Here is a 20,776-nt window from a genome sequence, read left to right as displayed (position 1 = left end):
CTTTCTCAGTCCATCTGGACATGATCCTGTGCAGCTTGATCTAGGTGAACCAGCTTTAGCAGGAGGTTTGGACCCAGATGATCCCCAGAGGCCCCTTCCCACCCCTGCTGTTCTGTGATTCTGTAAGTGCTGTCACCTCAAGAAAATTCCCAGCCAGCTCCTAAAAGCCCTGTTGCTGTTTTCTCTCTGGCTTGCTGTCCCTAGCCTGACCTTTGTATTTGCAGCTGAAACATTTATCTCTTCCAATGCAGAGCTGCATGTGTCCAGCAGGACCCATTCAGAATTGCCTAAGCAGCAGGATGAAGGAGCCTAATTCCATAGGCAAAATATTCCAGCTCTCTACTTCCAGCCAAGAGCCATACAGGTTGAATTACAAAGTCAGGCTCCTCACTTGCTTTTCCTCCCATCCCAGACATCCTGCTCACTTGACTGTAGAGGCTGTTAGGTTTCAAAGTCAGGCTCCTCACTTGCTTTTCCTCCTGCTCACTTGACTGTAGAGTCTGCTGGGTTCCAAAGACAGGCTCCTCGCTTGCTTTTCCTCCCACCCTAGACATCCTGCTCACTTGGCTGTAGAGTCTGTTAGGTTCCAGTTGAGACTCCTCACTTGCTTTTCCTCCCATCCTAGACATCTTCCTCACTTGGTTGTGGAGCCTGCTAGGTTCCAAAGTCAGGCTACTCACTTGCTTTTCCTCCCATCCTAGACATCCTGCCCACTTGACTGTAGAGTCTGCTAGGTTTCAAAGCCAGGCTCCTCACTTGCTTTTCCTCCTGCCCACTTGACTGTAGAGTCTGTTAGGAGCCTTCCTTGCAGCAGATGCAGCTACAGCAGCTATCTGGTTTAATCCAGTGGCTTCTAAAGTGCTGCCAGCACAGTGGACTTGTATTGGTCTTTTTTTTTTTGCCTTTTTCTCTGTAGCTGGCTCCACTGGAGCCTTCCTTATCTGTAGAGTACCAGAGGAGGTGTAAAGCTGCTTAGAGTGGGGTTTAGGAAAGAGGAGTCACTTGTCATGCTAGGTAAGCTTCCCAGCAACCATTTTGGCAGCCACAATTATGCCTTTATGCTTTGATCTCTCTGGGACTCCAGATCTTATTAGTGCCTAATCCTTTGGTTTTGGGTGTTTTTTATCCCCAGCTATGCTGGCATGGAGCTAGACAAAAGAGTTGCCAGAAATGTGTCAGCCAAAGCATAGGGTCATAAAAGGCATCTGTGTGTGTTTTAAAGCCATGACAATAAAAAGAGAGAGAGGGAGAGAGCACTTCTGGAACAGAAGTTGTGTTTTTTCCTTGCAAGGGAAAAGCAGGCTTAGTTCAGAATGCCTTTGTGACTTATTTTATTCTGGAAGAGGCAGCTGGAGGGAGAACACAGCAGTGGATGATATCTCCAAGGGTGGAAAGAAATTTCCACTTGATGGCAAATGAAGTGGCAGATGAGCAGAGGCAACAACTGGTATTCAAATGAGCAGGAGGTGCTCAGCAGCCACAGGCTGCACCATTCTGACCATATTGTAATCAGTTTCCTTCCTCTTCACATCAAGGTGCTCAGCATTCAGTGCCAAGATGTAAGAGCACACCGAGCACACAGAGAGGCAGGGCAAACCTAGCACTGCAGAGGCGCTGCTCAGAAGGGTGTCCAGTGATAGGACAAGGGGGAATGGTTTGAAGCTGAGGTTTAGACTGGATCTTAGGAAGAAGCTCTTCAGAGGATAGTGAGACTCTGGAACAGGCTGCCCAGGGAGGTTGGGGCTGCCTCCTGCCAGGGAGTGTTCAAGGCCAGGTAGGATGAGGGCTTGAGCAGCTGAGTCTAGTGGAGAGGAGTGCCTGCCCATGGCAGGGAAGTTGGAGCAGATGATCTCTGAGGTCCCTTCTCACCTAGGCCTTGCTATGATCCTGTGGTTATTTGCAGGTAAGAGACTAAAGAAAGGAAATAAAGAGCTCAGGTGGAGTAGAATCACAGAAGTGTTAGGGTTGGAAGAGACCTCAAGGATCAACCAGTTCCAACCCCCCTGCCATGTGCAGGGACACCTCACACTACAGCAGCTTGCTCACAGCCACATCCAGCCTGACCTTCAAAACCTCCAGGCATGAGGCTTCCACCACCTCCCTGGGCAACCTGTGCCAGTGTCTCACCACCTTCATGGGCAACAACTTCTTCCTAACATCCAATCTCAATCTCCCCATTTCTAGTTTGGTTCCATTCCCTCCAGTCCTATCACTCCCTGACACCCTCAGAAGTCCCTCCCCAGCTTTCTTGTAGCCCCCTTCAGATCCTGGAAGGCCACAATTAGGTCTCCTTGGAGCCTTCTCTTCTCCAGACTGAACTCCCTCAGTCTGTCCTCATAGCAGAGCAGCTCCAGCCCCCTGCTCATCCTTGTGGCCCTTCTCTGGACACCTTCCAGCCCCTCCAGATCCTTCCTGCAATAGAGGCTCCAGAGCTGGACACAGTGCTCCAGGTGGGGTGTCAACAGAGTGGAGTAGAGGGGGAGAATCACCTCCCTCCACCTGCTGGCTGCACTAGTCAAATCTGGATGGAAAAATAGTCCTGGCCTTTTGGAGAAGGAGCTGTGAAGACCACAAGCCAGAAAGGACCTGCTGCTAACCTGAAAATCCTCTCCTTTTCCTAGCCCTGCTCTATGCATATGTGTTGAGGTGGCAGGAAAAGAGAAGAATATGGTTCAGACTGTGGATGTAACTCAGCAAAATTAAATTCATTGCACCTCCAAAAGCAATTTAGCTTGATCCAAATTCTGCAGAACTAAGACCTATGCTCACTGTAGCATGTTATTAGTTGGTGGTGGTGTTTAATTTGACCCCGCTGCTAATTACAGCGCTTGTTGTCTGTGTAAATAACTCACTGGTGGTTAGTCATACCAATGCTGCTGTGAACAGCCCCACTCCACCTTGATTTGTCTGCCTAGATCCCTTGGATTTGGGGGAAGCAAAATGCCTTCTGTCTTGATATTAATAGCAGTTATTGATCTGCCCATATTTAAGCACAGAAACTCTTTTAAAAGCTCATGACTGTAATATAACAGCACAAAAAAAACCCCAACCCTGGTGGCACATTGTGAGGGGGGTGGAACACTGTAACAGGTTGCCCAGGGAGGTGGTTAGGGCCCTGTCCCTGGGGATATTCAAGGTGAGGCTGGACAAGGCTCTGGGTAACCTGATCAAGTTGAGGATGTCTCTGCTGACTTGCAGGGGGGTTGGACTGGATGACCTTTGGAATCATAGAGTTGATAAGGTTGGAAAAGCCCTCAGAGATCATCAAGTCCAACCTATCACCCAACCCCTCATGACTAACTAAACCATGGCTCCAAGTGCCACATCCAATCCTTTTTTGAACACCTCCTGGGATGGTGACTCCACCACCTCCCTGGCAGCACATCCCAATGGCCAATCTCTCTTGCTGGGAAGAACTTTCTCCTTACCTCCAGCCTAAACCTCCCCTGGCACAGCTTGAGACTGTGTCCTCTTGTTCTGGTGCTGCTTGCCTGGGAGAAGAGACCAACCCCCACCTGGCTACAAGCTCCCTTCAGGTAGTTGTAGAGAGCAATGAGGTCTCCCCTGAGCCTCCTCTTCTCCAGGCTAAGCAACCCCAGCTCCCTCAGCCTCTCCTCACAGGGCTGTGCTCCAGACCCCTCCCCAGCTTTGTTGCCCTTCTCTGGACGCCTTCAAGTGTCTCAATGTCCTTCTTAAATTGAGGGCCCCAGAACTGGAGGTCCCTTCCGACCCATTCTGTGCTTCGGAACTGATCAATATCTTTCTCCTTTCCACTCTTCGATGCCACTTTTGCCAAGGCTGACAAACGTACCTCAGTATTTATTAGTCAAATGGGCCTTTGCAGCAGGGAAAGGGGGGGGGGGGAGCACACATAAGCTCCCTGCTAATTGCTTCTATTCATCATCCAACATTGCCCTATTGTTCCTTGCCTTTTGTTCGTGCGGAGGGGATGCAGCTGCCTTGTGCTTTACGGTAGCTTAATTGACAGCACTCTTTATGCAGAGACAAAAAGCAGATGCGGTTTACGTGGCATTTCAGCTGAGCAAACCCATTGTGTGCAGGTGGAATGGGTGAGTGGAGAGATGGGCAGAGATTATCAGCACGTGGGGGCAAGACCCAGGCTCGGGGGTTCTTTTCTGACTGTTGTTGCTTGGAAATGGAAATTGCAGGCAAAAAAACCCAACAAACCAAAATTGATCCTGCTTGTTGAGTCAAGCTCCAAACGTGAACTTGGCTGTTTGCACTAATGGTGTTGTTATTCCTTTCATTTGAGTTATTTATAGACAGAAATGCCTATAAATAGCTGAGGGCTGGGAGTCAAGAAGGAAGGGCCAGGGACAGCCTCTGCTCCTTGTGCCCTCTGACAGGACAAGGGGCAATGGATGGAAAGGGCAGCATAGGAGGTTCCACCTCAACAACAGGAGGATCTTCTTCCGTGTGAGGGTCACAGAGCACTGGAAGAGGCTGCCCAGAGAGGTTGGGGAGTCTCTATCTCTGGTGACTTTCAAGCCCCATCTGAATTTGTTCCTGTGTGACCTGTGATGGATTCTCTGGTCCTGCTCGGACAGAGGGGTTGGACTGAAAGCTCTCCAGAGGTCTCTTCCAAGCCCTAACATCCTGTGATCCAATGATTTAATGAACATGAGCCAGCAGTGTGCCCAGGTGGCCAAAAAGGCCAATGGCATCCTGGCCAGGAGCAGGAATAGTGTGGCCAGCAGGAACAGGGAAGTCCTTCTGCCCTGTGCTCAGCACTGGTTAGGCCACACCTTGAGTCCTGTGTCCAGTTCTGGGCCCCTCAGTTTAGGAAAGATGTTGAGTTGCTGAAGGTGTCCAGAGAAGGACAACAAAGCTGGGGAGGGGTCTGGAGCACAGCCCTGTGAGGAGAGGCTGAGGGAGCTGGGGTTGCTTAGCCTGGAGAAGAGGAGGCTCAGGGGAGACCACCTTGCTCTCTCCAACTCCCTGAAGGGAGGTTGTAGCCAGGTGGGGGTTGGTCTCTTCTCCCAGGCAAGCAGCAACAAGAGGACACAGTCTCAAGCTGTGCCAGGGCAAGTTTAGGCTGGAGGTGAGGAGAAAGTTCTTCACAGAGAGAGTGTTAGCCATTGGAATGTGCTGCCCAGCGAGGTGGTGGAGTCACCATCCCTGGATGTGGCACTTGGTGCCATGGTTTAGTCATGAAGTCTGTGGTGACAGGTTGGACTTGATGATCATTGAGGTCTTTTCCAACCTTGGTGATTCTGTGCTTCTGTAATTAAGAGCAAGACCTTTCATTTGATGTAGGTTTTGTTTCACTGCAGTGCCCCGTTTTCAGTTCCCTATTTTCTTCCTTTTTGCTGGTCGTGGCAGTTGTAGGCTGATGCCTAAAATTTTTCCATTTATTTATTTATTTCCCTTCTAATTATTTTATTCTGCTGCTCCAAAGCAAATGTTCTCCTTGGACTTTCGAGTTTGAACAGCAGATGGATATTTCCCCCCTCCCTCTCCCCCTCACCCTGTGCTTCAGGAGGAAATTTTGCAAGCGTTTTCAAGTTGAATTTGGAATTGTATTAGACAAATGAGGGAGCTGGGGTTGCTTAGCCTGGAGAAGAGGAGGCTCAGGGGAGACCTTCTTGCTCTCTACAACTCCCTGAAGGGAGGTTGTAGCCAGGTGGGGGTTGGTCCCTTTTCCCAGGCAAGCAGCACCAGAACAAGAGGACACAGTCTCAAGCTGTGCCAGGGGAGGTTTAGGCTGGAGGTGAGGAAGAAATTCTTCCCAGCAAGAGAGACTGGCCATTGGAATGTGCTGCCCAGGGAGGTGGTGGAGTCACCATCCCTGGAAGTGTTTAGAATGAGACTGGATGAGGCACTAAGTGCCATGGTTTAGTTGATTGGATAGGGCTGGGTGATAGGTTGGACTTAATGATCTTGGAGGTCTCTTCCAAGCTGGTTGATTCTATGATTCTAAATTCCCATGCAGCCCCCTTAGCAGGTTACAATAGAGCAAATATATTTGGCAATCATGAATGACAGCTAAAAAGACTTTGAATTTTTTGACACTCATGGCAGGGGGGTTGGAGCTGGATGAGCCTTGAGGTCATTTCCAACTCTGTGATTCTGTAGCATATAATTCTCAGGGCAGCATTATGGAGGTCGAAAGCCATTAGCTCACCTGTGCTCCCTATCAGAGGACCTGGGGTGAGGGGGGGCAGGTGCAAATGCTTGCTGAAGAGATGTATGTGGTGTTGATTTGACCCAGATGTAACCTCTGCTCAGCAATGCCCCAGAGCTATTCAGCCATCACAGCTACTCTTTGAGTTTAGCTTGGCATGGGAGAAATGGCTTTGGTTTACAGCTAAAGACACTTGTTCCAGAACAGGAGAGAACTAATTACTGCAGGCTTCCTATTTCAGTGTTCTGAATTTTCTGCCATTTGGTAGGTTGACAAGGATCATCAGCTGCAGGGGAAAAACAGTGGTAGGTTAGGCTAAACAAGAGAAAAGAACAGGCTGTGAAGAAGAACCTGATGCAGGATTTGTGGCTCTCCCTGTCCAGTACCAAGAGGGTGGGGAGGAGGGGAGCTCTGACACGAAAGGAACAAATCTTCTTCCTTTTCCTGGGCTCTCAGAACAAATCTTCCTTTTTCTTAGCTATCAAAGGTAACCACACACTTGGCTGAAAAAAACACACCACACCAACCAAACACCAAACCAACCCACAAATCTAATCACAGCTTTTCATTCTTCCCTCATCATTTAGGCCTTGTATTATGATCAGGTAAGAAACTCACCACAAAACCCACTAACTGCTGAGTCTGCAGCTGTAGAGAAGTGGTGGGAACAGATCTGTCTAATGTTTAAGTCTTTCAGGGCTGCTGCAGTTCTGTGGACCTGATTCTTTTCTTCATATATATGTTGGGAAAAACATCATGGTTTGGGGTTTTCTTTTCCTCCTTGTAGCTGGTGGCTTGGCTTCGAATCTATAGGGTTAGCCCCTTCCTGATCCGGAGGGGGCAGTGGGGGGAGGGATTAGCTTGTGGTTGGAAAGGTTTTCCAGGCTGAGCACAAGGTTATCAGCTAAATAATTCATTCCATGAGCTGCAGTGTTATGAATAACACAGCTCTTCTGAGTTAGTTGAGACTGTGTCAGGAACATGTGAAATCAGCTCTGCTGAGAGCTGAAGGATGGATGAGAGAAGCTTAACAGCTGATGGTGCCTGGGCTGTAGCGAGCGAGAAGCGCTCAGCCAGAGCAGGGTTATCGAGTGTGGAATTAAGTCCTGCACCTGGAAAGTAAAATTCTATCCTTTGTATGCACTTTGGATGAAATGTGCCAGAAAAAGTGCTATCATCAGTGAGCTGCTTTGCTCTGGAGGTTAGGTTTTCAGCAGATTCAGGCAGCAGAACTAATTAAGAATTAACTCTGCCAGCCAGTGTCCCACATTGCGTCAGGCACTCGCCGTGGGGCTGAGTCAGAGTGTTTGGGCAGAGAAAACAAAGTAGCTGTGCAAACAAAACCTATGATTGCAGGAGAAGTCTCCTTCTTTCTCTGTGCACACCGTGCCCTGCTTCTTCAGCAGGTGTGGTGTGTGTCTTGGCTTCTGGTTTATTCATATCTGCAGCTGCTTCTTCAATCCTGATCCTTGAGTTTCCAGTCTCATATTTATGGATCCTCCCTCCAAACTGAGGGACATTCAGCTTAAAAAAACCCTCACAGGATGCCTTCCTTAGAATAGCATAGCATAGCATAGCATAGAATAGAATAGAATAGCATAAACCAGGTTGGAAGAGACCTTCAAGATCATTGCATCCAACCTATCATCCAACACCATCTAATCAACTAAACCATGGCACCAAGCACCCTATCAAGTCTCCTCCTAAACACCTCCAGCCCATTCCAATGGGCAATCAGTCTCTCTATGAAGAATTTCTTCCTAACATCCAGTCTAAACCTCTCCTGGTGCAGCTGGAGACTGTGTCCTTTTGTTCTGGTGCTGGTTGCCTGGAAGAAGAGACCAACCCCCACCTGGTTACAACCTCCCTTCAGGGAGCTGTAGAGAGCAAGAAGGTCTGCCCTGAATCTCCTCTTCTCCAGGCTAAGCAACCCCAGCTCCCTCAGCCTCTCCTCACAGGGCTGTGCTCCAGACCCCTCCCCAGCTTTGTTGCCCTTCTCTGGACACCTTCCAGCATCTCAACATCTTTCCTAAACTGAGGAGCCCAGAACTGGACACAGGACTCAAGGTGTGGCCTAACCAGTGCTGAGTACAGGGCAGAATGACTTCCCTGCTCCTGCTGGCCACACTATTCCTGATGCAGACCAGGATGCCATTGGCCTTCTTGGCCACCTGGGCACACTGCTGGCTCATGTTCAGCCTACTGTCAACCAGTACCCCCAGGTCCCTTTCTGCCTGGCTGCTCTCCAGCCACTCTGACCCCAGCCTGTAGCACTGCATGGGGTTGTTGTGGCCAATGTGTAGAACCCTGAATAATACCTTTCCTTCTGGGAACTCATCTTTTGCCACAACAGCAATGGATGTGGTTACTCTGCCCCTTCTGAACCAGCCTCTTGTTTGCCATCAAACCTACCCTGCCTCTGAAAGGATGTGGTGGAACCAAATGTTTGCAGAGAAGGGGAGTCCCTTTACAGTCATTCCTGCCATTCTTTAGCTGCAAATTCTGTAAGCTGGAGAGATACAGATGTGATGGATGGGCTGTGTGATGGATAACACATTGATTGGATGGCTTCATCCAGAGTATAGTGGTTGACAACAGAATGGAGAGAGGAAAAAGCTCCAGGGAGACTTTATTGCAGCCTTGCAGCACTGCAAGGGGGTCCTTAAGAAAGGTGGCAACAGGCTTTTAAGCAGGGCCTGTAGCAGGCAGGACAAGGGTTGATGGTTGGGCCCCTCAGTTTAGGAAAGATGTTGAGTTACTGGAAGGTGTCCACAAAAGGGCAACAAAGCTGGGGAGGGGTCTGCAGCACAGCCCTATGAGGAGAGGCTGAGGGAGCTGGGGTTGCTTAGCCTGGAGAAGAGGAGGCTCAGGGGAGACCACCTTGCTGTCTACAACTCCCTGAAGGGAGGTTGTAGCCAGGTGGGGGTTGGTCTCTTCTCCCAGGCAACCAGCACCAGAACAAGAGGACACAGTCTCCAGCTGTGCCAGGGGAGGTTTAGGCTGGATGTTAGAAAGAAGTTCTTCCCAGCAAGAGAGATTGGCCATTGGGATGTGCTACCCAGGAAGGTGGTGGAGTCACCATCACTGGAGGGGTTTAGGAAGAGAATGGATTGGGTGCTTGGTGCCATGGTTTAGTTGATTAGATGGTGTTGGGTGATAGGTTGGACTTGATGATCTCAAAGATCTCTTCCAACCTGGTCAGTTCTGTTCTGTTCTAATCTATCCTATCCTATCCTATCCTATCCTATCCTATCCTATCCTATCCTATCCTATCCTATCCTATCCTATCCTACCCTACCCTACCCTATCCTATCCTATCCTATTCCAAAAGAAGGGAGATCTAGGATAGCTAGAAGGAAGACCTTTGTTACTGTGAGGATGGTGAGGCTCTGGCACAGGTTGCCCAGAGAGGTGCTAGATGCCCCATCCCTGGAAACACTGCAGGTGAGGCTGGACAGGGCTCTGAGCAACCTGATCTAGCTGCAGATGTCTCTGCTCACTGCAGGGGGGCTGGACTGCATGACCTTTCAAGGTCTCTTCCAACCCAAACAAGTTCTGTGATCCTGTGAAATTGCTTACTAGAGCATTCAGATGCTGCAGCCACCTCAGGTGGATTAGCTCTAAACTCCTGGACTGCCAAAAAAATTAAGGAAATAGATGTCACACTGTGAGACTCTGCTGGCAGATGTTCTACAGATGAGTCAGCTGCAAAGTTGCAACCTTCAGCTGTGTGCTTGAGGCTTGGAAAAAAAGATGCTCCCCAGCCCCAGCCAGCTCTTTCTAAACTGCATGACATTTGTAAAGAATGCCTTTGCTGCCTTTGTCCTCATGGTAATGCTCTTTTTTTTAGCGTGGTTGTAGATAATGCTCTCTATTTTGAAGAAAATAATATCAACTAGAAACAAATGGGCACCCAAAAAGTAAAATCCTTCCCTGCACTCCCTCCTTTCCTTCCTCTCACTGCTGGGTGTCACTGAGGACCTATGAAACTATGACTACTGCTGGCAAGGCCATGGGAGCATTTGTAATAGAATAGAATAGACCAGACCAGGTTGGAAAAGAGCTTTGAGATCATCAAGTCCAACCTATCACCCAACAACATCTAATCAACTAAACCATGGCACCAAGCACCCAATCCAGTCCCTTCCTAAACCCCTCCAGTGATGGTGACTCCACCACCTCCCTGGGCAGCACATTCCAATGGCCAATCTCTCTTTCTTTGAAGAACTTCTTCCTAACATCCAGCCTAAACCTCCCCTGGCACAGCTTGTGACTGTGTCCTCTTGTTCTGGTGCTGCTTGCCTGGGAGAAGAGACCAACCCCCACCTGCCTACAGCCTCCCTTCAGGTAGTTGTAGAGAGCAAGAAGGTCTCCCCTGAGCCTCCTCTTCTCCAGGCTAAGCAACCCCAGCTCCCTCAGCCTCTCCTCACAGGGCTGTGCCCCAGACTCCTCCCCAGCCTCATTGCTCTTCTCTGGACATGTTCAAGTGTCTCAATATCCTTCTTAAATTGAGGAACCCAATTGAGGTATCAGGCCCTGCAAGTAGCATACATTATTGTGGCACACTGCTGGCTCAAGTTCAGGGTGCACTAAAAGCAGGAGCGAGCCTGGGCAGGCAACAGGCATCCCTCCAAGGTCAGTATTTGAAGTTCCTGTCCTGCCATAAACTTCTCATGTGAAAGCCATTTAAGGTGAATGCTGCAAAAACTCAAGGATGCTTTATTCATGTCTGAGCTGTCAGGCCAATCTCTTCAAATGTCACTTTCACTGCCTTTCCTTCTCCCCTCCTGTCTTCATCACCTTCTTGCTTCTGGGGGTTTGCTATAAAGCAAGTCACAGAGCTGCTCTGGTTTGAATCTCTTCCTTTGGCAGGGAGGAGGGGAGCACAATGTCAGCAGCTGTGAGAGATTTGTTGCTCTGTAGCTTTGCTGCTTCTTGACAGAGAAGAGAATGTGGCTGAGGTGTACCAGAAAGTGTGTGAGTCTGTAAGGGTGAGTGTGACAGAGATGTTTCACTCCTGTCAATGACAGTCATTCTTGAGTCCTGTGTCCAGTGTCCAGTTCTGGGCTCCTCAGTTTAGGAAAGATGTTGAGTTGCTGGAAGGTGTCCAGAGAAGGGCAGCAAAGCTGGGGAGGGGTCCGGAGCACAGCCCTGTGAGGAGAGGCTGAGGGAGCTGGGGTTGCTTAGTCTGGAGAAGAGAAGGCTCAGGGGAGACATTCTTGCTCTCTCCAACTCCCTGAAGAGAGGCTGTAGCCAGGTGGGGATTGGTCTCTTCTCCCAGGCAAGCAGCACCAGAACAAGAGGACACAGTCTCAAGCTGTGCCAGGGGAGGTTTAGGCTGGAGGTGAGGAAGAAATTCTTCCCAGCAAGAGAGATTGGCCATTGGAATGTGCTGCCCAGGGAGGTGGTGGAGTCACCATCCCTGGAGGTGTTTAAGAGCTGTGTAGATGTGGTGCTTAGGGACATGGTTTAGTGGTGGATTTGGCAGTGCTGGGTTTACAGTTGGACTTGATGATGTGCTAACATCCAACCTAAGCCCCACCTGGTGCACCTCATCTAGGTGAGCTCAAGCACCACATAGTTCTGGTTCTGTCAGAGATAAACTCAGTGTATCACAATATCACAGTACATTAGAAGTTGGAAGGGACCTCAAGAGATCATTGAGGCCAACTCCTTTCCATTAGAAGCTGCAGAACTTAATCTCCATGATTAAACAGTAAGAAACCTCCAGGCAGCACTCAACTGGAAAGGAACTAAACCCATGAGATGATGTTTACTGTTTAGCTTATGTAGCCAGCCCTATCATTCCCTAGGAAAGATCATCTCCTCCACTCCATTCTCCTGGAGTCCTAATGAGCTGGAAGCTAATGGAAACTCATGGCTCAGCACCTGCTGAAGCAACATGTCCAAAGGACATGCAAATGTGGCTCCTCTCTTACAGCCCAAACAGCATCTCACTAAATTATGTGGGGAAAATAGGAGCCCCTGGCTGCCTTCTTTGCTTCCAAGAAGAAGAGATGGACATTGTCCCGGTTAGAAATGGGTTAATTCTTTCACCAGAAGCTGGGAGGGGTCACAGAGCCAGCAAAAGGAGGCGGTGGGGTGTTTGATACCTTACTCAGTCATGCCTGCTACATAAGGGGAGGGCCAGCTAGGCCGGGGTGAGTGTTTTTAGCAGATGGCTATGATGGGGAAGGGTCAGCTTGGATGATCAGGCCAGCATGGTCAGTACTGTGTTTTGTATCACTCTCTTCATCTACTGTTTCATCAGAGTTCCTCCTGCTGTTTCTCCTCTCCTTGTGTTATTCCATTAAACTCTCCTTATCTCAGCCCGTGGGGCTTTGCCTTTTTCTCCCAATCTTCCTTCCCATCCCACCTAGAAGTGGAGGTTGGAGATGGGCAGTGTGTGAGTGGCTGGGTGAGGTTCAGCTGCCAGCTGGGTCTAAACCAGGACAGACACCAAGAATAAGAGGAGGCTGAGGGGAGACCTCATTGCTGCCTACAACTACCTGAAAGGAGATTGTGGATAGGCTGCTGCTTGTCCCTTCTCACAGGTAATTAGTGACAAAACAAGAGGCAATGGCCTCTGTGACTGGATAGGTTTAGACTGGATATCAGGAAACATTTTTTCATGGCAAGAGTGGTCAGGGATTGGAATGAGCTGCCCAGGGAGGTGGTTGAGTCCCCAAGCTTGGCTGTGTTTCAAGGTGGTTTGGATGTGGTGCTTGGGGCTATGGTTTAGGGGTGGTGAGCCTTGTAGAGTAGGACTCCGGGTTGGACTTGGTGATCCTGAAGGTCTGTTCCAACCTGAACGTTCCTGTGATTTCTGTTAAATCCTGTTCTAACTTTGCTACTGAAAGAGAATTCAAGGTGGGGGTGGTAAGGAATGGGCTCAGAGGACAAGTTGCTGGCACCAAAAGCCTTTCAGGAACCTTCCTCCCCTCGCACGGCAGTTTTGGCTGCCCCTTAGCATTAGTAGAGCCTCACGGGTAGGTAACTTTTATTTAACAGCAGCTAACGGCAGCACCTCAGAGGGAGGCAAGGAAAGTCACTGCTCACTAAGCACAGTCTGGGATATTGGCTGACCTCAGCTTGAAACAGGCTCTGTCGCACATTACCTTCCTGATGTTGGGCAAAGGAGCGTCAGACATTCGCGGCTTAGGTTTCCCGTTACGAACCGGGAAGAATTTGATTTGCTTCTATTTTAGGAGCGCTTGGGCAGCTGGCGATGCTTGGAGATTTCTTTCTGATCCTGGTGAAGAAACGCTCTTCTAGTGCTAGGGAGCCTGAGAGCACTTTAAGTCGATTTAATTTTAATTAGCGTTAAGTGTGGTTTCCTGCCCTTTCATTCAAAGTGTGTTTTGTCACCAGAGCTGCGGCTTCAGACTGGATTTATAAAGACAAGTTTCGAGCCTGAAGCTGTGGAGACAAGTGGACACACTTAGGGTAGTCAGTCCTTTTTGTTTCCGAGCAAATGCTTCTGGCTATTTATACCCCGTGGAGAACAGAGGGCAAAGACGGCAACCCGCGCAGGATGCGCTGAAAGCCGAGGCAGCTCCGAGGCAGGGGTAGGGAGGCAGTGAAGGAGCCGAGGCAGCTCCGAGGCAGGGGTGGGGAGGCAGTGAAGGAGCCGAGGCAGCTCCGAGGCAGGGGTGGGGAGGCAGTGAAGGAGCCGAGGCAGCTCCGAGGCAGGGGTAGGGAGGCAGTGAAGGAGCCGAGGCAGCTCCGAGGCAGGGGTGGGGAGGCAGTGAAGGAGCCGAGGCAGCTCCGAGGCAGGGGTGGGGAGGCAGTGAAGGAGCCGAGGCAGCTCCGCGGCAGGGGTAGGGAGGCAGTGAAGGAGCCGAGGCAGCTCCGAGGCAGGGGTGGGGAGGCAGTGAAGGAGCCGAGGCAGCTCCGAGGCAGGGGTGGGGAGGCAGTGAAGGAACAGCAATGAAAGCATTCAGCTGATTGCACGCTTGACACAGCACTCACCGCGGGCTTACCTGATAATGATCAGAGGAATGAAGTAGACCAGGAAAGCCACCACTGTCATGTAGGGGATCCAGTAGGAGTCATCGGGCCAGAGAGCCCAGCACTGCACTTCCCCGTTGGAAAGCTGCCGTTTCCCAAAGATTATCAGAGTGGGGATGGAAAAGAGGAAAGAGAGGCTCCAGGCCACCCCGATAAGAACTTTCGCCTGTCTTTCTGTGCAACAGAGGCAGAGAGAGAGGGTTAGCAGGGGTGCTGCTGCAGCCTGCCCCATGCAGCAGTACTGAGAGAAAGGCAGTGAGAAAGAGAAGACTGAGTGAAGGAAGGGAATTAGGGGCTGCAGCCAACACTGAGAAGATTGCAAAGGAGAACAGGGATTTGGGGCTTTCAGGTCTTTGTTGTCATGCTAAAAAGTCATGTCATTAAGGGCTTGTGCTTCACGTGTTGCATTGAAAGAGGCTAAAGGTGCCCCTTGCGTGTGAAACACTCTGAGGGGCACCCGATGGGGTCAGCAAGTCAGAAAAATGAGATGGAAATGGCTCCTCTGTGCATGAATGAATGCAAAGGACCCAAGGGCAGCCCTGCCGCATGCTCTTACCCTGGCACAGCCAAGTGGCAGTCAGTAGAAAGACACAGAGACAGAAAAGGAGGAGCCCTTGTGCTACAGGCAAGAGAGGAAGGATGGGACTGGGAAGGGTTGCTTGTAAAGTAGATCAGAGCATGCTGGATGTGCTCATGGGGGAAGTTCCTCTTTGGAATGGAAACAAAATATTTGTATGCACCTCGAAGCGAGAAAGCTTGCAAAATATTTCCTATCAGGGCAGAGAAAATGCCTCACTCAGGGTCAGAACAAAGCTGCACAAGCAGCTGTCTTCAACTCCAGCTGCAACTTTACTGCCCCAAAGAAACGTGATCCTGGAGAGCCTGAGCATCTCCTGCAGTTCCCTGTGTCGTGGTGAGAGCCAAACCCAGCTCCTCTTGATGGACATAAGCCCAAGGCACTCCAAGGGTGGACTGCTAACAATGAGACAGGGCAGAAGATAGAGTTGGGCTGGTGCTCAAGTGCTCAGCCCTGGTTTATCTGCCACAACAGACATTTGCTGGGAGATCTTGATGCACCTCATGGTGAGGAACAGGATCTGAAGGAAGCCAAAACAGCTGGCAGGTTTGGGCTACTGCTTCCCCTTGACTTCTGGCATCCTCTGCTGCCAGGTGGGCAAAATAAGCAGGCAAGCAACTGATGCCTTGTGGCAGACCTGGGATTTTGTACAAATCAGTGGGTTGGAGCAAAGCCCCAAGGCTTTTGCTTGCACCACTCACATCTTCTGGCTAAAATCCAGATTGCACAGCCTGAAAAACGTGGAGGAAAAGGGCCAATCTGTGGAGTGCATGTGATCCTCAGCTATTCTTCCTGAGTCACACTGAAGGAGGAACTTCTGGAGGGAGTCCAACAGAGGGCTACAAAGATAATGGGTGAACTGGAGCTTCTCTCTGAAGATGAGAGACTGGCAGGCCTGAGGCTGAGGAAAAGAGCAGACTAAGAGGGGATTTTCTCAATACTTATCAATGTCTAAAGGGTGAATGTCAAGAGGATGGGGCCAGTGATAGGACATGGGGCAATGGCCACAAACTACATCACAGAAAGTTCCACCTAAACACATAGAATCATAGAAGTGTTAGGGCTGGAAGGGACCTCAGGGATAATCCAGTTCCAACCCCCCTGCCATGGCCAGGGACACCTCACACTACAGCAGCTTGCTCACAGCCACATCCAGCCTGCCCTTCAAAACCTCCAGGGATGAGGCTTCCACCACCTCCCTGGGCAACCTGTGCCAGGCTCTCACCACCCTCATGGGGAACAACTTCTTCCTCACATCCAATCTTAATCTACCCAATTCTAGTTTTGTTCCATTCCCCCCAGTCCTATCACTCCCTGACACCCTCAAAAGTCCCTCCCCAGCTTTCTTGGAGCCCCCTTCAGATCCTGGAAGGCCACAATTAGGTCTCCTGGGAGCCTTCTCTTCTCCAGACTCAACAACCCCAACTCCCTCAGTCTGTTCTCATAGCAGAGCAGCTCCAGCCCTCTGCTCAGTCTCGTGGCCCTTCTCTGGACACCTTCCAGCACCTCCAGATCCTTCCTGGAATAGAGGCTCCAGAACTGGACACAGAGCTCCAGGTGGGGTCTCAGCAGAGCGGAGTAGAGGGGGAGAATCACCTCCCTGGCCCTGCTGGCTCTGCTTCTCTTGGTGCAGCACATAGGAAAGCTTCATTCCTGTGAGGGCAACAGAGCACTGGAACAGGCTGTGCAGAGAGGCTGTGGAGTCTCCTTATCTCAAGAGATTCAAAACCCTCCTGGGTCTGACCCTGTGCAACCTGCTCTAGGTAAAATTGCTGTAGCAAAAGGGTTGGACTGGATGACCCCCAGAGGTCCCCTCCAAGCCTTACCATTCTGTGATCCTGTGAGCCGGTGTGGGCAGAGGTTTTTTTGGTGTTTTATGATCTGGAAAGCTTTGATTTTGAAGTATTGTTACTGCCCTACAAAATCCCTGAGGTTTAGTGTGAACTAGAAAGGCCCTTTAAATTATGCAGATCAAGGAGGAGGTCTTTCCTCCTCGAAGCTCAGAGAGCAATCCTCAAAGTGTGAGAGAGAAACATTCCAAAAGCAATTTCCTGCTTTATGAGACACCGGTGGCAAACGTTCGCTTCTCCTGCTCGTTTGGAGGTGCTAACCGCTCTCAGGGAAACACAGTTCTGTTCATCTAGGGCTTCAGGGAAATCTGGGGACATCTAGGTGAGGGAAAGGCTTGGATTAAGTCTGCAGACATTGTAGAAGTGTAAATTTTCCCCAAGCATAACAGTTCGTAGATCTGATGGACTCGAGCATCGTTTGCAGCCCGGAGCCATGCAAGGGACAGTTTCATAGAATCATAGAATCAATAAGGTTGAAAAAGACCTCAGAGATCATCAAGCCCAACTTATTACCTAATACCTAACACCTCTTGACAACCAAAACATGGCTCCAAGTGCCACATCCAATCCCTTTTTGAACACCTCCAGGGATGGCGACTCCACCACCTCCCTGGGCAGAGTTTACAGCCTCTTGAGGTTGGCTGGTTGGTTTTATTTGATCTATAGCCAATGTTAACAGGATGAGCTTCAACAAAGCCAGATGGCAGGTCCAGCACTTGGGTCACAACAACCCCAAGCAATGCTCCAGGCTTGGGGCAGTGTGGCTGAAAGCTGCCTGGCAGAGAGGGAGCTGGGGGTGCTAATGGACAGGCAGCTGGAGAGGAACCAGCAGTGTGCCCAGGTGGCCAAGAAAGCCAAAGGCATCCTGGCTGGGATCAGCAATGCTGTGGCCAGCAGGAGCAGGGAGGGGATTGTCCCCTGGCACTCAGCTCTGGGGAGGCCACCCCTGGAGTATTGTGTCCAGTTTTGGGCACCTCAACACAAGAGAGATGTGGAGGGGCTGGAGCCAGGGCAGAGGAGGGCAAGGAAGCTGGGAAGGGCCTGGAGAATAAATCTGATGAAGAGCAACTGAAGGAGCTGGGGATGGTTAGTGTGGAAAAGAGGAGGCTGAAGGTAGATCTCATTGCTGTCTACAGCTCCCTGAAAGGACATTGTGGAGAGGCTGCTGCTGGTCTCTTCTCACAGGTAATTAGGGATAGAACAAGAGGCAATGGCCTCAAGCTGTGACTGGGTAGGGTTAGGCTGGAGAGTAGGAAAACTTTTTCCCCGCGAGAGTGGTCAGGGATGGGAATGAGCTGCGCAGGGAGGTGGTGGAGTGACCAAGCCTGGCTGTGTTTCAGGGTGGTTTGGATGTGGTTCCTGCAGCTATGGTTTAGGGGTGAGCCTTGCAGAGTAGGGTTCTGGGTTGGACTTGGTGCTGCTGAGGCTCTGTTCCAGCCTGAGTGTTTCTGTGATTCTGTCTTTTAAGCAGTTCTGTTGTCACCTTAGGTTGTGTTCTGCTGGCAGAGAATTTTTTTGTCGTGGTGGAATGTTCATAAAATGCCTTCTGCTGCAACTCCTGAGCTGCTGTTCCAGTCTCAGTTTTGTGATTTGTTTTAGTGATGTCTTTGTAGATTCAGATTAGATCGAAAGAAGAGATTTTTTACAGTGAGGAAGGCTTGACTGCAGCTTTTCAGTGCTGAAAGGGGGCCCCTAAGAAAGGTGGGAACAGATTTTTTTAGCATGGCTTGTTGTGACAGGAATGGGGGTGATGGTTTAAACTAGAAGAAGGGAGATTTAGAATCATAGAATCAATAAGGTTGGACAAGACCTCAGAGATCATCAAGTCCAACCCATCACCCAACACCTCCTGACTAAACCATGGCTCCAAGTGCCACATCCAGTCCCCTCTTGAACACCTCCAGGGATGGTGACTCCACCACCTCCCTGGGCAGCACATTTCAATGGCAAATTACTCTCTCTGTGAAGAACTTTCTCCTCACTTCCAGCCTAAACTTCCCCTGGTGCTGTTTGGGTCTTAGAATAGCTGGAAGGAAGATATTGGCTACACTGAGGATGCTGGAACCCTGGCCCAGGCTGCCCAGGGAGATGGTGGATGCCCCATCCCTGCACAAATTCTAGGTCAGGTTGGATGGGGCTCTGAGCTAGATCTAGCTGGGGGTGTCCCTGCTCACTGCAGGTGGCTGGACTGGATGAGTTTTAAAGGTCCTTTCCAGCTCAAACCATCCTATGACTGTATGACTCTATGACAGAGCAGAAGCATTGGGGTGTTGATCTATCATTTTCTGCATCCTGAAGGAGTTGGGGCTGTTCAGTCTGAAGAAGGGAAGGCTCCGAGGTGACCTAATTGTGGCCTTCCAGTATCTGCAGGGGGCCTACAGGAAGGCTGGGGAGGGACTTCTCAGGATCTCAGGTAGTGATAGGACTAGGGGGAATGGAATGAAGCTGGAGGTGGGGAGATTCAGGCTGGATGTGAGGAGGAAGTTCTTCCCCATGAGAGTGGTGAAGCCCTGGAATGGGTTGTCCAGGGAGGTGGTTGGGGCCCCATCCCTGGAGGTGTTTAAGCCCAGGCTGGATGAGGCTCTGGCCATCCTGATCTAGTGTGGGGTGACCCTGCCCATGGCAGGGGGGTTGGAACTAGATGCTCCTTGTGGTCCCTTCCAACCCTGATACTATGACACCATGATCCTGCAACTTCTGTGCTCATTTCTGTATTCACAGGGCGAGCCTAAAGTATTGACGTGGTGAAGTTGGCTTTCTTAGGAGCCATGCAAGTGTTTAATTAAACTGGCTTGAGGCTAGTAATTAAACCACAATTAAAAAACCCAAACAATGAGCATTATTTCTGTGCATTTTCAGAGCAAAATGTTTGGGTTTTGTTACATTTCAAGGCCACATGGAAACAATTTTTTTTTGCAGTTGGTAAAGAGAAGCAGCTCCTACTTCTTGATTGAAGGCTTTTGGAGGACAAGTGTTTCATTTTGGAGAGAGATTTGCCACAGGCTGACTCAGAACTGTTCTTCAAGTTTCTCTGTGTCATCAGCAAAGTTTTGTAAACCTCTTTGTTCACTACCTGCAGAGCAGCAGAACAGGGCACTTCAAAAGCCACCCACACAACATCTCTCCTAGGAACAGCTGGGTTCAGAAAGGTGAATGTTTATGCATATTTCAGGAAGTTTTTGTGGTAAATATCCTCTCTAGATTATTCTGTTGGATTCACAGCTACCTCCTTCTTCCTTTTGAACATGGCCTTTTCCTTGTACTGGGCTGGAACGAGTAGACTCTTACACACCTCTGCTATGAAGAAAGGCTGAGAGACTTGGGTTCAGCCTGGAGAAGAGAAGGCTTCAGGGAGACCTTTCAGCCCTTAAAGGGAGCCTGTTAGAAAGGTGGGGACAATTTTTTTTAGCAGAGCCTCTTGTGACAGAAAATTGATGATTTCAGACTAAAAGAGGAGAGATTTAGACTAGACAGAAGGAAGAAATCATTTACAGTGAGGGTGGTGAAACACTGGCCCAGGTTGCCCAGAAACCTCAGCCCTAGAAATGTTCCAGGTCAGGCTGGATGGGTCTCTGAGCAGCCTGATCTAGTTGAAGATGCCCCTGCCCACTGCAGGGTTGGATGAGATGACCTTTAAAAGTCCCTTCCAGCCCAAACAATAATTCTGTGGTAGCCAGTCCTTGCCAGTCAGGAGACCTTTGTCACTGTTAACTCCCCTCCTGGCTTTCCTCCCTACCTCAGAACTCTGCCCAGCTGCTGGCTCTGCTGCCCCTCAGGCTGGGTGTACTATCTCCTCTCCTGCATCTTAAAAAGGAAAGAAAATGTTTTCTGGTGCAGGTATAGGAAAAGAGAGAGAGAGTTTAAAAGAAAAGGCTTTTACACATAACTGAAATGGTTTGGTGGTTTTGGTGTTTCCTTCTTTCTTTTTATTTTTCCCCCTTTTAACTTCAAAGTGTTTTGCAAAGATTAACCACCAAGCTCTTTACTAAGCCCAGAGGGGAATTTAACAAGTGCTACCTTTGCTTGTACCATGTATGAAGAAGAGGAGTCAGCAGGTATATCTCATAGCTCCCCCTGCTCAGCCCCTTGGTCAGCCCTCCACAGCCCAGGGCAATTTTGGCAGCAGCTACAGAGTGCTCTGCACCTCCCAAAGCCCCCCTGAGAAAAGCTTTGATAGCAGTGCCCCTGGTCTGA

At 49.9% G+C, this 20,776-nt stretch overlaps 1 protein-coding gene across 1 annotated transcript in view; it reads right to left on the bottom strand.

The window, feature by feature from the left end:
• The window catches only part of NPSR1 (neuropeptide S receptor 1), a 70,054-nt gene that overhangs the window by 13,143 nt on the left and 36,135 nt on the right, over nt 1–20,776 (bottom strand). Inside the window, 1 exon segment of the mRNA XM_009899846.2 lies at nt 14,128–14,329. Coding sequence (XP_009898148.1) covers nt 14,128–14,329 — 202 coding nt within the window.

This window comes from Dryobates pubescens, chromosome 38 (assembly GCF_014839835.1).
Source record: "Dryobates pubescens isolate bDryPub1 chromosome 38, bDryPub1.pri, whole genome shotgun sequence".
Classification (NCBI taxonomy): Eukaryota; Metazoa; Chordata; class Aves; order Piciformes; family Picidae; genus Dryobates; species Dryobates pubescens.
Note: the sequence above shows the minus strand (reverse complement) of the source record. Positions and strands in the feature narration are given on the sequence as shown.